This window comes from Gallinula chloropus (assembly GCF_964237585.1).
Source record: "Gallinula chloropus genome assembly, chromosome: 35".
NCBI lineage: Eukaryota > Metazoa > Chordata > Aves > Gruiformes > Rallidae > Gallinula > Gallinula chloropus.
Window position 1 is genome coordinate 395454 of NC_140120.1, and position 15335 is coordinate 410788.

At 56.7% G+C, this 15335-nt stretch overlaps 1 protein-coding gene across 1 annotated transcript; it reads left to right on the forward strand.

Annotated features, from left to right (window-relative positions):
- Positions 1-9928, forward strand: LOC311203079 (scavenger receptor cysteine-rich domain-containing protein SCART1-like; the record flags this gene model as incomplete). Its single annotated transcript, XM_084277714.1, has 12 exons — positions 1-112; positions 882-1190; positions 1419-1737; positions 2416-2732; positions 2816-3130; positions 3435-3749; positions 4214-4276; positions 4361-4675; positions 7276-7371; positions 7804-7887; positions 8098-8153; positions 9851-9928. The coding sequence occupies 12 exons, from the start codon at positions 1-3 to the stop codon at positions 9926-9928; spliced, it is 2379 nt and encodes a 792-aa protein (XP_084133840.1).
- Positions 9929-15335: the final 5407 nt, after the last annotated feature.

Sequence of the window (15335 nt, forward strand, 5' to 3'; positions counted from 1 at the left end):
ATGGCTGATGTTGAGTGTCGTGGCACCGAGTCTGCCCTGTCTGAGTGCAGAAACACAGAATGGGTTCGAGAGTATTGTGATCACACTGAGGATGCTGGAGTGACATGTTCAGGTAAGGCTGCAGCCCATTCCCCTCTTTTGTGGCTGGGATGGGGGAGGGGACCTGGCTGTGCTCTCAGGGAAACAAGTGGGTACTGGTGAAGGACCCGGTGTAGCTGGTCACACTGCTGAGCTGGGATTCTCATTCCTGGTTACCCTGGTCCCCAAGGAAAGCCCAGCAGGAACCTGAAACATCCTGACCCCTGCTGTGGCTCAGCCCACACTCTGTGGGTGCCTAAAGCAGGGAGATGGGTGCTGTGCACACGTGTGGTACGCTCTTGCCCTGGATGAGGACCCCTCCCTGGGAGGGTGCTGGAGCTGGGGGCTCGTGCAGACAGTGGCTGTGGGTACACCCACACTGCAGAACCCTCTGGGACTGGGGGACATTTCTGGTGGCTCCAAGGGGTTCCTGGGCCTGGCCCTGAGCTCAGTGGTGCAGAGCAGGCTGCCACAGCCAACAGCACCTGGGCCCATCTCCTTGGGTCCATCATCAATGGGTCCTTCAGGGCCTGGGGCCCGTGCCCAGCAGCCCAAGGTCTCCAGAAGAGCAGCAGTTCATCTGAGTGGTGCCTGTGGCTGTGGGAGAACAGCCAGCCCCCAGTGCTGTGCTGATTTCTGGAGAGCAGGGAGGGGGTCTGGTGGGTTTGTGCCATCAGCACCCACTGGGAGCTGCTGGGATGGTTGAGACTCTTTGCCTGTAGCCAGGTGAGAGATGGGGTGAGACATGCTCAGGACGTTGCCAGAGGGCTCTGGGAACTCACAGGGGTCTTTGCTTGCTCCAGGGTTTGTGCGGCTGGTTGGAGGGGGCAGCCCCTGCTCAGGACGAGTGGAGATCCATGATGAGAACCAGTGGAAAACTGTCTGTGACTCAGACTTTGGTCCCAAAGCCGCTGACGTGGTCTGTGAAGAGCTGCAGTGTGGGGTAGCCCTGTCCATCCCTGGGGCAGCTCCTTTTGGAGAAGGTGTTGTTTCCATCTGGGACAGACAGCTGCAGTGTTTGGGGAATGAATCCTCTCTGGTTTTCTGTCCCACAGGGTCCCCCAGGGACCCACCCTGCACCCACGCCAACGATGCCAGTGTCATCTGCACAAGTAAGGACTCAGGGTGGGGTGCTGAGTGATGTGGATGAGCTGGGGGGAGGGAGCAGGATGGGGACAGGACACACAACTGGGTTTGAAGGCAGGAGGGGTGATGTGGTTTTCTGCAGCCCTAAGAGAATGCAGAAGGAGGAGAAGGGAAGGCTGTCCATCTGGACAGTCCTACAGCTGCCATAGGTGAAGAGCACCAATGCTCCTTTTCCCCTCTTCCTCTGTCCCCAGAGTACACAGGGTTCAGGCTGGTGAATGGCAGCACGGCTTGTGATGGGCGGGTGGAGGTCCAGGTGCTGGGGACCTGGGGCACCCTCTGTGACTCCCACTGGGACCTCTTGGACGCCCACGTTCTCTGTCACCACCTCGGCTGCGGGTTTGCTGAGGCCCTTCCTGGAGGAGGGCGTTTTGGGAGAGGCACCGGCCCCACCTGGAGAGAGTCATTCCACTGTGATGGGACAGAAGCCCAGCTGGGACAGTGCCCAGTGACTGCCCTGGGAGCCTCCCCATGCTCCCACGACAGGGACGCTGCTGTCATTTGCTCAGGTGAGTGCTGGGAAAACAGCATCTTACCCCCTTTGTCCCCTGGGGTGTGACATGGCCACCCAAAGCAAGGGACCCCATGGTGGGCGCAGGGTGAGCTTCTCCCTGGAGAAACCTCCCTTCACCTGGAGTGATCTGGAGAGCTTGATCTGCTCCGACTGAACGCTCTGAGGTGGGAGAGCTGACACTGAACAGGGTCAGACATCTCTGCCCTCCTGGGGCAGGGGTCAGTCCCTTGAGCCACCAGCAGACTTGGGTTCAAACCAGCTCCCAGTCCCTGATCCCCAGGGGTGCAGAGGGGCAGAGATGTGTGGGGTGTCCCATGTATCAGCAGTGCCAGGGCAGAGGATGAGCAAGGCTTCTCCTGGCGCTGCCCATCCCCAGGGCATCCCACCATCTGCTGCTCCCTCCTGCAGGAGCTGCCCCATCTGCCTCAGCAGGGACATGTTGGGTGTCTGTGCCCCACCAAGAGCAAAGAGAGTCTCTTGCCCAGCAGGGCTCAGTCCCTGAGAAACCAACCATGAGAAAAGCTTCCCCCAAAGCTCAATGCAGAATGCTTGGGCAGGCAATAGGTCTCAAGGGCTCCCTCAGGCTTCCAGAGCCTGGAGAGGGAGGCACTGCAGGTCTCTGGGCTCTCTGGTGCTGCTGAGGCTGGGCCATGGCTGCTCTCCCCAGGCTCAGACAGCTCCGGGGCCCTGCGGCTGGTGGGTGGAGGCAGCCGGTGTGACGGGCGAGTGGAGATCTTGCAGCGCGGGACCTGGGGCCGAGTCCTGGATGACCAGTGGGACGTGCAGGAGGCCAGCGTGGTGTGCCGGCAGCTGCGGTGTGGAGAGGCAGAGAGAGCCTACAACCCCCCAAAGCCCGAGAGAGGGACGGGTCCTGTGGGGCTGCGAGGGGTGCGGTGCGCAGGGCATGAGTCCAACCTGACCCTCTGCAACACCTCCCTGCCCGAGAGCGCGCTGGCAGCTGGGATTGCCGAGGACGTGGGGGTCGTTTGCCGGGGTGAGTGGCACTGCAGGGACCCCCGGGCTCTGGGCTGGGTGGGCACCATCCCCTGACAGCAGCTGGGCTTCTTCCTGCTGCAGGGAGCCGTCGGGTGCGGCTGGTGAACGGGCCCGGGCGCTGTGCAGGCAGAGTGGAGATCTACTACCGGGGCAGCTGGGGGAGCGTCTGCGATGACGGCTGGGACCTGCCCGACGCCGCCGTCGTCTGCCAGCAGCTGGGCTGCGGAGGGGCGGTGGAGGCCGTTGGCTCTGCTGCCTTCGGGGAAGGCGCCGGGCAGGTCTGGCTGGGCAGCGTGAGCTGCTCGGGGGCCGAAGCTGCTCTCTGGGACTGCCCGGCACGGCCCTGGGGGCAGCCCGACTGCGGGCACAAAGAGGACGCCGGAGTCGTCTGCTCAGGTCTGTGCTGGGAGCTGTGCTGGGAGCCCAGGGACAGGGGAGGTGGGGACAAGGGGAGAGCCGGCAATGGCCGAGGCTGTCCCTGGCTGCTGCTGAGCCCCTGCCCAAGCCCATGCTGGGGACACCCACACACAGGTCCTCTCTGTCCCACATGGCATCTCTGGGGAGACAATGGAGGGAAGGGTTGTCTGTCTGTCAGGGGCTGCCAGGGCGACTGTCTGGCCATGCATTTTCCTTGTCTGGGGGCTTCAGGGGATCCTACAGCCCTGCACCATCCTCTTCCCTTTGGTGTCTCTCCTCACAGAGTTTGTGGCCCTGAGGCTGGAGAAGAACGGCAGCTGCTCCGGGCGCCTGCAGGTTTTCTATAACGGGACCTGGGGCAGCGTTTGCTCCAACTCAATGACTCTCCAAACGGTGTCTCTGGCGTGCAAGGAGCTGGGCTGTGGGGAGGCATTATCCTTGGATCCATTCCCGACTTATGGAAGGCTGCCTGGCCCTGCCTGGGTGGATCGTGTGGAGTGTGGGAAGAGTGACACCTCCTTCTGGCAGTGTCCCTCCGCTCCCTGGCACCCACAGTCCTGCACTGACCTGCGCGATGAGACCCACATCACCTGCAAGGGTAACTCTGAGCCACCTGGGCACCGGCATCCCCAGATTCTGCTCCCTTCTGGGCACTGTCAGGCACAGACAGAGCCCACAGGGGCTTTTCCTTTCCATGCCAGACCCTTCTGCTGCTGGTGGTGGCACAAAGGAGCCTTCAGCTCTCAGACCCCACACATTCAGCACAGTGGGCAGCCAGGCTGAGCAGTGCCTGGGGGAGGCAGAGGTGTCTGCAGGAGAGGTCTCAACAGAGACCCATCAGGGCTCCAAACAGTGTCCCCCATCCTGCCCTCTGTGAACCAGGCTCCCTTGGGGGCTGAGCAGTCAGGGTCCCCCACATTGCCGGGTGTGTCCCCTGAGTGACCGGGGTTCATCTGCTCCCTTGAGCAAGGTGACTCAGGGATGCACAGGCAGAACTCAGCCCCGCTCTCTGCCACACGACCCCTCTGCTGCAGCCCCTCACCACAGCATTTCCTTCTACAGACAGAGAGACAGGAAAGGCCCCGGCCCTGCATGCCACGTGCCCAAACTCCACGAGCTGCACAGGTAGCTGCTCCTCTGCAGGCCTCTCTCCCCTGGCAGGGCTCTGCCTGCTGCCCTGGAGCCCTGAGGGGTCTCTGCCTTCTCCAGACAGGGAGAAGATCCGTGTGGTGGGAGGCGAGAGCGGGTGCTCGGGCAGAGTGGAGGTCTGGCACCGCGGCTCCTGGGGGACGGTGTGCGACGACTCCTGGGACATGCTGGACGCGGCGGTGGCGTGCCGGCAGCTGGGCTGTGGCCCCGCAGTGTCTGCCCTGGGCGAGGCGGCGTTTGGGAAGGGGACGGGCCCCATCTGGCTGGAGCAGGTGGAGTGCCGGGGCACAGAGCCGTCTCTGCAGCACTGCTGGGCCCGGCCCGGGGACAGCGGCGCCTGCCGGCATAAGGAGGACGCTGCCGTCAACTGCTCGGGTGAGCATCTCCCGGGGGCTGCACTGTCCTGCCCGTGGCCCCGAGCAGGGCCCTGGGCTCCTGCCTGGCCACCCCTGAAGGAGCAGCCCCACAGGACGGCCAGTGTGGGTGGGATGTGCCAGGGATGTAAGAGAGGAGGCTCCCCGGGACCTGCACACCCAGCCTCTCAGCACAGCTCTCCTTCACCTCTCTGCAGCTGTTTTCCAGGGTTCTATACTGGTTTGAGGGGTGCTGTACTGGTTTTGGGGTGCTCATACTGTTCTGGGGGGTACATTCTGGTTTTCAGGGGGGTCTATACTGGCTTGAGGGGATTCTCTACTGTTTTTATTGGTGGTGCATACCGGTTTGAGGGCATTGTGTACTGGTTTGGTGTTCTATACTGATTTGGGAGATTCTATACTGATTTTGGCAGTCCATACTGGATTATGGGAATTCATACTGGTTTGTGAGATTTTATACTGGTCTTGGGAGTTCTAGACTGGTTTCTGGGGTTTCATACATGTTTTGGCGGTTTTACTGGTTTTCGGGCGTCTATACTGGGTTTGGGTAGTTCTGTACTGGTTTGGAGGGTTCATACTAGTTTCGGGGGGTATATAATAGTTTTTTGGGGGGTTCGTACTGGTTTGAGGATGGGTGCATACTGGTTGGGAGAGCCCCATGGCAGCCCCACCAGTATGGCCAGTAACCACCCCACCAGTGTCCCCAGTAACCAGCCCCTCAGTATTCCCATTACCCACAGTATCCCAGTTAACCCACAGCTCTCCTTCTCCTCCTCTGCAGCTGTTTTTCGGGGTTCTATACTGGTTTGAGGGGTGCTATACTGGTTTTGGGGTGTTCATACTGGTCTCGGGGGTACATTCTGGTTTTCAGGGGGTCTATACTGGTTTGAGGGGATTCTCTACTGGTTTTATTGGGAGTTCATACTGGTTTCAGTGAGTTCTGTACTGGTTTGGGGTTCTGTACTGATTTGCGAGATTCTATACTGATTTTGGTCGTCCATACTGGTTTAGGGAATTCATACTGGTTTGTGAGGTTTTATACTGGTCTTGGGAGTTCTATACTGGTTTCTGGGGTTTCATAGTTATTTTGGAGGTTTTACTGGATTTAGGATGTCTATACTGTGTTTGGGTAGTTCTGTACTGGTTTGGAGGGTTCATACTAGTTTTGGGGGGTATATAATGCTTTTTGGGGGGTTCGTACTAGTTTGATGATGGGTGCATACTGGTTGGGAGAGCCCCATGGCAGCCAGATGGCAGCCCCACCAGTATTGCCAGTAACCACCCCACCAGTGTCCCCAGTAACCAGCCCCTCAGTATTCCCATTACCCACAGTATCCCAGTTAACCCACAGCTCTCCTTCTCCTCCTCTGCAGCTGCACCCAGGACCGCAACACCAACCCCCCGAGCAGGTAATCTGCCCTGTGTGTCAGCGCTGGCTCTTCCCAGGGCCGGGCTGTGACCCACAGCCAGGGGGAAGGGGCTCCTTGCCAGGGTGGGACTTACCGAGGTGGGATGTCAGTCCCCAGAAGGGTGGGACCTTCCCCATCACTCCCCCCTGGGGTCCCTTACACCTGTGTCACGGGGTCAGGACTGTGGTGTCACAGCCCCCCACCTCTCCCAGCCCTGGGGCTGCTATTTCTGGCTTCCTGCCTGTGCAGATGCCACCCGGGACCGTCTGACCAGCAGCAGGAGAGAGTCCTTGCTTGTCATCATCTGCATCATCCTGGGAGCCCTTCTCTGCTTGCTCCTGGCCCTCCTGGCTGGGCAAGCGTGGAGCGCCAGGGCTGGGCGCAGAGGTGGGTTTGTTCTCCATGGCCCCAGGTGAAGATGTGTGTTGGCAAGGCCAGGGGGGCTGTGGGGTGTCGGTGAGTGGTACAGGCAGAGCTGGGGGGACAGGAGTGTGTGCTGCCCACAGTCCCATGTGTCACCCCATTGACTGCCTGACCACGGGCAACCAGCAGGAAGGGGGAGAGAGAGTCCAGACATGGGGGGAGTCAGGGATGGGGCCAGGAGAGAAATGGCACAGCTGGGCTGGGGAGATGGGATAAAGGGGGATAGATGAGGATGTGCCACTGGTAGTGCTTTGGGGAGATGGGGAGGGGGCTCTGGGCTGGGGAGATGGGATAAAGGGGGATAGATGAGGATGTGGCACTGGAGTGTTCTGGGGAGATGGGGAGGGGGCGCTGGGGGTGCGAGATGCTGGGAGAATTATTGGGCAGCACCTCCCATCCTTTCAGCATCAGGAGCCCTGGCTGTTCCTCCACCCAACTCTTACCTCCCCCCAGCAGGGCAGGGGCTGTGTAATGGATCCACTGGGCAGAGACTGGACAGATCCAGGGGAGAGGAAAGGCAGGAGCTGCTCCAAGCTCAGCACCAGGAACAGGATCCAGGGTCCAGAGGGGCACAAGGGCTGTCTCTGAGGGATGGTGAGGGTGTTGCTGCCCATGACCATCTCCAAGGGGACATTGCCAGTGGGGCTGTGCTGTGGGTACAGCCCTGGTCTGAGCCAGGGGAACAGGGCAGAGGGAGCAGATCAGGATCCATCCCTTCTTTGACCATCCCTGAGCCACATCCCTGAGCCAGCCCTGCCTCTGTCTGCAGCCTCTGAGCGAGCCTGGGAGCCCTTCCCTGAGGCCCTGTACGAGGAGATCGGGTACAGCCCAGCATTGGAGAAGCAGCCAAGGTTCAGCATGTCAGGTGGGTGTGGGTCCCTCATGGGGGCCATATCTCTAAGTCTCTTTCCCCTGGCCCCCACCTAAGACTGACCCCCTGCAGCCCCCTGGCCCAAGGTCCCTGCAGCACTGGGGCTGTGGGTTCTGTGGGGAGAGCGGCCCGGTCTTGGAGTTGGAGAAGAGCTTCATCCTCACCAGCTCATCCTGTCCCAGCCAGTCCACAGCCCCTCTCTGTGTGTCCCTACATCCCATTGTCAGCTGAGGGGTGAGGGAAGGGGCTGTCTCAAGGCAGCTCTGGGAGCCCCTGTGAGTTGGGGTTTTCCCAGGAGAGAAAGGAAAACTCCTGACCCCTCATCCAATGCAGCCCTTTCTCAGTGGGTCCCCTGTCCCCAGCAGCACTGAGCACAAGCTGGGTCAGCAGAACTCACCCCATAAAACTTCCATCACTTCTCTCCAGGATCCTACTCAGAGGGGTCCCTGGGCAAGATGCAGACCCACTATGAGGACATTGAGGAGGAGGATGGTCCAGGATCAGCAACAGGTAATGAGTGGCAGGAAGGGGTGGATCTCTCCTCCCTGCACACTTGTGATGGACACCAGTGTCACCGTGAGCAGCAGGGGAGGAAATGGGCAGGGGAATCCTCTGGTGCTGCCAAATCCAGTGTCTGAGGCCCATGTTCCTGCCCATCATCCCTTCCTCTGCTCTGCAGGATGTGTCTCCTCACTGTCAGCATCTCCCCTCTCCTTTCAGACATGCCTGTCCTGCCCAGAGGTGACCCAGCAGATGGCTATGACGATGCCAGGGAGGTTTCTGAGCCTGGGGAGGATCCTGTGTCTGGGCAAGGAGACTGGGAAATGCCCAGGGCACCAGAGGATGGACCTGGTCCCAGGGATGCACGTGGAGGTGAGAGGAACAGACAGTGCTGAGGGTTCCTGGGGTGCCAGATGAATTGCTGCCATATTGAGAGCCCACAGTCTGGCAATAGACCAACCTGCCCTGGGTGTTTCCCTTGGGGGGGACCCTTGGTGGGAAGGGGAGGTAAATATTTCTCCACTGGTGAGGAGAAGGGAGGAAGGTGATGTACAGGTCAGGATGGTCACCTCATGGGACGATCACTCAGTGGGCTGCCTTGCTGCTTGCAGGGACACACCTGCACCCCCAGAGACGTGCTGAGGCCCCTGGAGCTGAGGGAGATGCCTGGTCCCCTCCCCAGGACAGCACAGGCTATGACGATGCTGAAGAGGTGTCTCTGGCACATCCCCCTGAGGACACCAAGGCTGTGACACCAGAGCTCAGTGCACAGCAGCCCCTGAGCCCTGGGCCAGCACAGCCCGGCCTGGCCATGCAGCTGGGTGCAGCCAGGAGGGAGGAGAGGTCTGTGCAGCTGGGAGAGCCCTGAGCACCAGGGACCCATCTCCCTTCTCCCAGGGGCAGCAGAAACAGCCCGGGGTTTGCTCTCTGTTTATTCTCCTGTGGTTACTCTGTGCCTCCCCACTTGTTCCTATTAAAGCCTTTGGGGTAGGAAGGGGTATTTTTCTCCTTCTCAACTCTGTGGGAGGGAACTCCTCCTCCCCCTCCTTCCTCACTGACCCTGGTGTGTCTGGGATCTTTCCTCATGTTCCCCCCTCCTCCCCTTCCTCCCTTACCCCTGTCCCAGTCTGGCATCTGTGCCCTTTCTAAACCCACCCTCACAGAGCAGCACCCCCTCTGCTGATGTGCTCAGCTGATGGCAGCAGTAGGGCTGCTGCAGGGCTGCCTGGACGTGGGGGAACCAGAACGGGGAACCCAATTTCCCTTCTCACTGGGGCTCCTGCTGCCTCTCTGCTGCCAAAGCCACTGATGTGGAGTCCCACACAGAGTAACATCTCTGCCACTGTCAAGAAACCCAAATGATCCTCTGGAGGGGGAGGGAAAGAGAGAATGCCCTGACACTGAGGGAGTAAAGGGTTGGGGTGACCAGTTGAGGGTTGGGGTGAAAGGGGTTGATGTTGGAGGGAAACGGTCAAAGCCGGAGGCCAATGGCCAAGGGCTGGGTCAACTGTGACAACTCTTGATCCAACCATCAAAGATTCCCGGGCATAAGGATTCCCTGGGAAGGGGCTGGAGATGGTTGGGACTCCCGATACGCATCATCAGTCAATGACGATGACACGGGCACCGACTACTGTGCCAGAGATGGTAGTGGTGGTGGTGCTGATGGTGGTCACCACCCCATTGCCATGTCCCCACCTCCTGGCATCTCCCTGGCATCCTGGCACAAAGATCCAGGTCTCTTTCAAGCACAAACCCCCAAACCATTGTTATTTCAACCTAATTCTTTCTGGAATCCCGGCCACGACTCATCCAACTTCACCTCTGGTCACTCCAGGATGTTCTCCATGCCCAAGGAACCAGGAATTCCCCCAAATCCTCATATCTCCCCAAAATCCTCACGTTTCCCCCCAAATCCTCTATTTCCCCCCAAATTCCCTAATTCTCACATTTTCCCCAAAATTCCCTCAAGGGAAGAGACTATTACCAGACTGTTACCAAGGATGGGTGCCACGACGAGAGGGAAGATGCTGCCAATCAGTGTGATTGATAAAGCAACTTCAACTTCATTGCAAGCACACCCTTCCTTTGATACTGTTCCTACCACGTGTTGTACTTGTTGTATTCTAATTGGCTCTTAGCTAAAGGTGACATTTACATACCCCACCCATCTTGCACCTTGGGAATCATGTCTCTTTCTCAGTCCCAGGAGCACTGAATCCTTATCACGCCTCCTGCTCCCACATCTTGTGGCCTTGCTGCACGAGACACAAGAACACCTTGACCGATTGTTGACCCTTCTGTGCTCACCAACACGGCGTGGGGCCTGGTCTGGCTGAGCTACACAGGCGACTGCTTGGACAGCTGCTCCACAGGCTCATGGCCTTGCTTCTCAAGCCATTCTGCAACACCCAGGAGGCCAGGAAGGACAATGGCATCTTGGCTTGTATCAAAAACAGTGTGGCCAGGAGGTCTGGGGAGGGGATTGTGCCCCTGTACTCGGCTTTGGTGAGGCTGCAGCTTGAGTGCTGAGTCCAGTTCTGGGCTCCTCACCATAAGAAGGACATTGAGGTCCTGGAGTGAGTCCAGAGAAGGTTAATGAGGATGGGGAAGGGGCTGGAGGGCAAATCCTATGAAGAACGACTGAGGGAGGCTGAGTGGAGACCTTCTCCCCACCTACACTGCCCTGACAGGCGGGTGCAGAGAGGTGGGCGATGGTCTCTTCAGCCAGGGGACAGGAGATGGGACATGGTGTAATGGCCTCAAGCTGCATAAGGGCAGGGTCAGATCAGATGTTAGGAAGAAATTTTTTACTGAAGGGGGTGTCAGCCCAGGCTGCCCAGGGAGGGGGTTGAGTCACCTTCCCTGGGTGTGTTCAAAAAAAGGGGTAGATGTGGTACTTAGTGATATGGTTTAGCTTAGGATGGGAACACTTGGACTCAATGATCTTAAAGGTCTTTTCCAACATTGTGATTCTCTGATTCTTTTTAATGTTTTCAGAAATGACCAGACAACTGGACTGGAGGGTGTCTTAAGTACATTTGCATGTGACACCAAATTGGGAGGAGCTGTTGACCCTCTTGAGGGTGGAGAAGCCTTGCAGAGACCTGGACAGGTCAGAGAGCTGGGCAGGCACCAACACCATGGAGTTTAACAAGGGCAAGCACCAGATCCTGCACCTGGGAAGGGGCAGCCCTGGCTGCACATACAGACTGGGGGGTCAGACACTGGAGGGATTTGGGGGTCTTGGTCGACAGCAAGTTGAACACGAGCCAGCAGTGTGCCCAGGCAGCCAGGAGGGCCAAGCGTGATCTGGGGTGCATCAAGCATGGCATTGCCAGCCGGTCCAGGGAGGGGATTGTCCCGCTCTACACTGTGCTGGTGCAGCCTCACCTCAAGTGCTGGGTGCAGTTTTGGGCACCACAGTACAAATGGGACATTAAAATACTGGGAAGTGCCCAGAGGAGGACAATGAGGATGGTGAAGAGTCTGGAGGGGAAGTCTCAAGGGGAGAGGCTGAACTCCCTTGGCTTGTTCAGTCTGGAGAAAAGGAGGCTGATGGGAGACCTCATTGCAGTCTGTGGCATCCTGAGGAGGGGGAGAGAAGGGGCAGGTGCTGATCTCTCTTTGGTGGCCAGTGATAGAACCTGAGGGAACAGCATGAAGCTGTGACAGGGGAGGTTTAGGCTAAATATTAGTAAGATGTTCTTTACTGAGAGGGTGGTCAGGCCCTGGAACAGGCTGCCCAGGAAAGGGGTCACAGCTCTGAGCTTGTCCAAGTTCAAGAAGCAACTGGATGATGCCCTCAGTCCCGTGCTCTGACTTGGCTGGCCCTGTGTGGAGCCAGGAGTTGGACTGGATGATCCTTATGGGTCCCTTCCAACTCAGGAGATTCTATGATTCTATGACCATGTCTGAAATCACCACTTAGCAGTGGATCTGCACAGCAGCACTTGTGGTTGCTCTCTAGATTTCCCTTCCCCTTGGACCATTCAGACACCTCCCAACCATCCAGCTGCTGCTCTGAGTTTCAGGGAGTTAAACCCTTGCCTTTCTGGCAGTTGTCTGACTCTTTCTGTCTTTAGCCAGCTCTGGAGTTGTGGTGATTTCACAGTCTCCTTCCTCACTAGAACATCTCTCACAGGGTTAAGCTTTGTGGCAGGTGAACCTCACTGGTGGCAGATTGCACTTGGCACAGAGTGAGGAGTGTTGAATTTAATGGTGAATCTTGTCAGGTTTCTTGTGTTGTTGGGAAAATAACTCCCTGTGTGCTGCCTGTGTGCAGCCAGTTCTCTAAGGAAAGCAGGGGAGCTGGTACAGAGGGGCTGTAATGCCCCACTGTGGAGTGCAGAGAGAGACCTGATGTAAGGACAAGGGATGCAAGTCCCAGTTGGCTGGTGAGAGTCATGGTGGGCTTGTGGAGATGTGCAGCAAGGTTGTCCCCACTGGACCTCAAGGGACCCTTTTTCAGACCAGTCCAGACCTCCTTAGGAGACACCCTGGATCAATCTCAGTCAGAGGTTGTCACCTCTCCTCTACAGTGAAAATAATAACCTACACCCTTAAAAAGAAATCAATTTTACTCTGAGCTCCCTTTGAAACAGCTTCAATGATCTGTACATCTCTTGAAGACTTGAAGATAATTACATGAAGAGACATAGCTCGTTAGGGCTTGTTTTTTAATGAGCCCTGGGGTGCATTTGGTGCTGAGTCCTTGAAGCTCAGGTACTGAGAGGAGATTACACAAAAAACTCCATGTCAAAAGCAGAAGCCAAAGTCCCCTGAATTATTAATGAGTCCCGCTGAGAGCCATTGCTGGCTGAGCCTCCCCAGGGACTCGTTAGCACAGGTAATTGGAGGCCATGTTGGCTGGTAGGCAAAGGCAATGTACAAGCAGCTGAGATGCTGAGCAAGCCCTGGGTTGGTTTGATGAAGCAGAAAGGCCAAGCCCTGACCCCCAGCTCCAGGGAAGACAGGTCCTGTCCCTCAGGCATTGCTCAGGGCTCTTCCTGGAGCAGCATTGGGTGTGTAATGCTGAGGGAAGAACAACAGGATGAGAGTTTCTCCTCATTGTTGGTCCAAAGCCCAGCTAGAAATTCATCTCTCCTCCATTTCAATAAAAGAAAGAGCAGGGAGACCCTCCATCCCCTATCAGATTCAGGAGGGAACATTGTTGAGAGATGAGGCCAAGGCTGAGGTGCTTAATGAAATCTTTGCCACTGTCTTTAGTAATAGGAGCAGTTGTACAGAGAGAATCCAATTCCCTGAGCTGGGAGACAGGGACAGGGAGCAGAATGAGCCCCCCTCAATCCAGGAGGAGATGGTCCTGCTGCACCACAGAGATGTGCAGAGATCTGTGGGGCTGAATGGGATGCAGCCAAGGGTGCTGAGAGAGCTGGCAAGGGGGGTTCACCAAGCCACTTTCCATCAGTCCTGGCTGACTGGATCAGTCAACGTAATTCCCAATATAAGAAGGGACAGAAGGATGATCAGGGACATTACAGGCCTGAGAGTTTGACTTCAGTCCCAGAGAAGCTGATGGAGCAGATCATCCTGAGCAGCATTATCCAGTTCATGAAGAACCCCCAGGTGATCAGGCCCAGTCAGCTTGGGTTCATAAGGGCAGCTCCTGTTTGACCAACTGAATCTCCCTCTATGACAGGGTGACCTGCTTCTTGGACAAGGGAAGGGCTCTGCATGTTGTCTACCTTGACTTCAGCAAGGCCTTGGACACAGATTCCCACCACCTTCTCCTGGAGAAGCTCACTGCTTGTGGCTTGGAAACTGTGGTGGTTCAGCCCCAAACAATGGCTGAGCACCACATGCTGCTCGCTCACTCCCGGAGGAGAAACAGACAGAGCCTCTGTGGGTTGGGATAAGAACAGTTTACTGACATAAGCACCATAAAAGAGGAAGAATAACAGCCCCAATTGCACTCACACCCAGTGATAGCACAGAGAGTACCTTACAAACCCAACAATAACAGAGTTCTGCACCATGCCAGGACCACCCCTCCCTAGCCAGCCCCTTGGATCTGGAAGTGATGTCAGGTGGTGTGGAAAACAACCCAGGTGAACTCAGCTCAGCTGTGCTGGCTGCTTGGGAAGGTGAGCTCTGGCCTAGATAGAACCAGGACATTATCCACCCCTGTTTCCACACCATCTACATCATGCCCAGGTCTTACTTTTGCAGAGTACTGGGAAGGTTCATAACATCTTTTATTATTTAGACCATCTGCCATGGTCCACCATCCAGCAAATAGTATAGAGAAATATGTAATTTTTGGACTTTTTTCTCCTTTGGCAATGTCTAAATCCAGCTGGGTGGCTTTCACCTCTGCAAACTGGCTGGATTTACCTTCTCCATAGGCAGCTTCTGCAACTTGTTGTGTAGGACTCCACACAGCAGCCTTCCACCTCTGATGTTTACCAGCAATGCCACAGGACCCATTGGTGCACAGGGCATATTTTTTCTCATTTTCTGGCAGATCACTGTACAGTGAGGCCTCTTCAGCACGTGGCACCTGTTCCTGTGGTGATATTCCACAATCTTTGCCTTCTGGCCAGTCTGTGATCACTTCCAGGGTTCCTGGGTGATTGGGGTTTCCTATACCAGCTCACTGTGTAGTAAGTGTGACCCACTTGCTCCACGTAGCATGAGTGGCATGGTGTGTAGGAGGGGCCTTCCAGTTGAACATCCAGCCCAGCACTGGCAGTCGGGGTGCCAGGAGGAGCTGGGCTTCAGTCCCAATCACTTCTTAAGTGGCTCAAACCCCTTCCTGTGCTGCCAGTATTTCCTTTTCTGTTACAGTGTCTGGATCCTCTGTAACCCCGACTCCAAAACCCCAGAGACTGACCTTGAGCCTCCCCTGGTGCTTTCTGCCAGAGTCTCCAGGTAGGGTCATTCTCCCAGGCTGACCTGTAGAACACATTGTTTACATCTGGCCCAGTCTGGACGGGCCCAAGTGCTACTGCATGGACTATCTCCTGTTTGATCTCTTCAAAGGCTTTTCACTGCTCATTGGAAATCGTTCTCTTACCAGGTTACACGGTAGAGAGGGCTGACAATGAGACTGTGGTTTGGGATATGCATTCTCCAGAACCCCACAGTGCCTAGGAAAGCTTCTGTCTACTTTTTGAGGGTGGATGGAGACATAGCTGCTATTATATTGATAACATCCACTGGGTTTTGATGACACCCATCCTGCTATTTTATTCCTAAAACGTGGATTGCTTAAGCAGGTCCCTTGCCATTGGTTTGTCTGGTGGCAAAACCAGCTTTAGCAGAATTCAGATCATTTTCTTCCCTTTCTCAATAAATTCCTCTGCTGTGTTGCCCCATGCCATGACATCATCAATATACTGGAGGTGCTCTGGGGCTTCGCCCTGCTCTAATGCAGACTGGATCAGTCCATGGCAGATGGTGGGGCTGTGTTTCCAGCCCTGGGGCAGTCGATC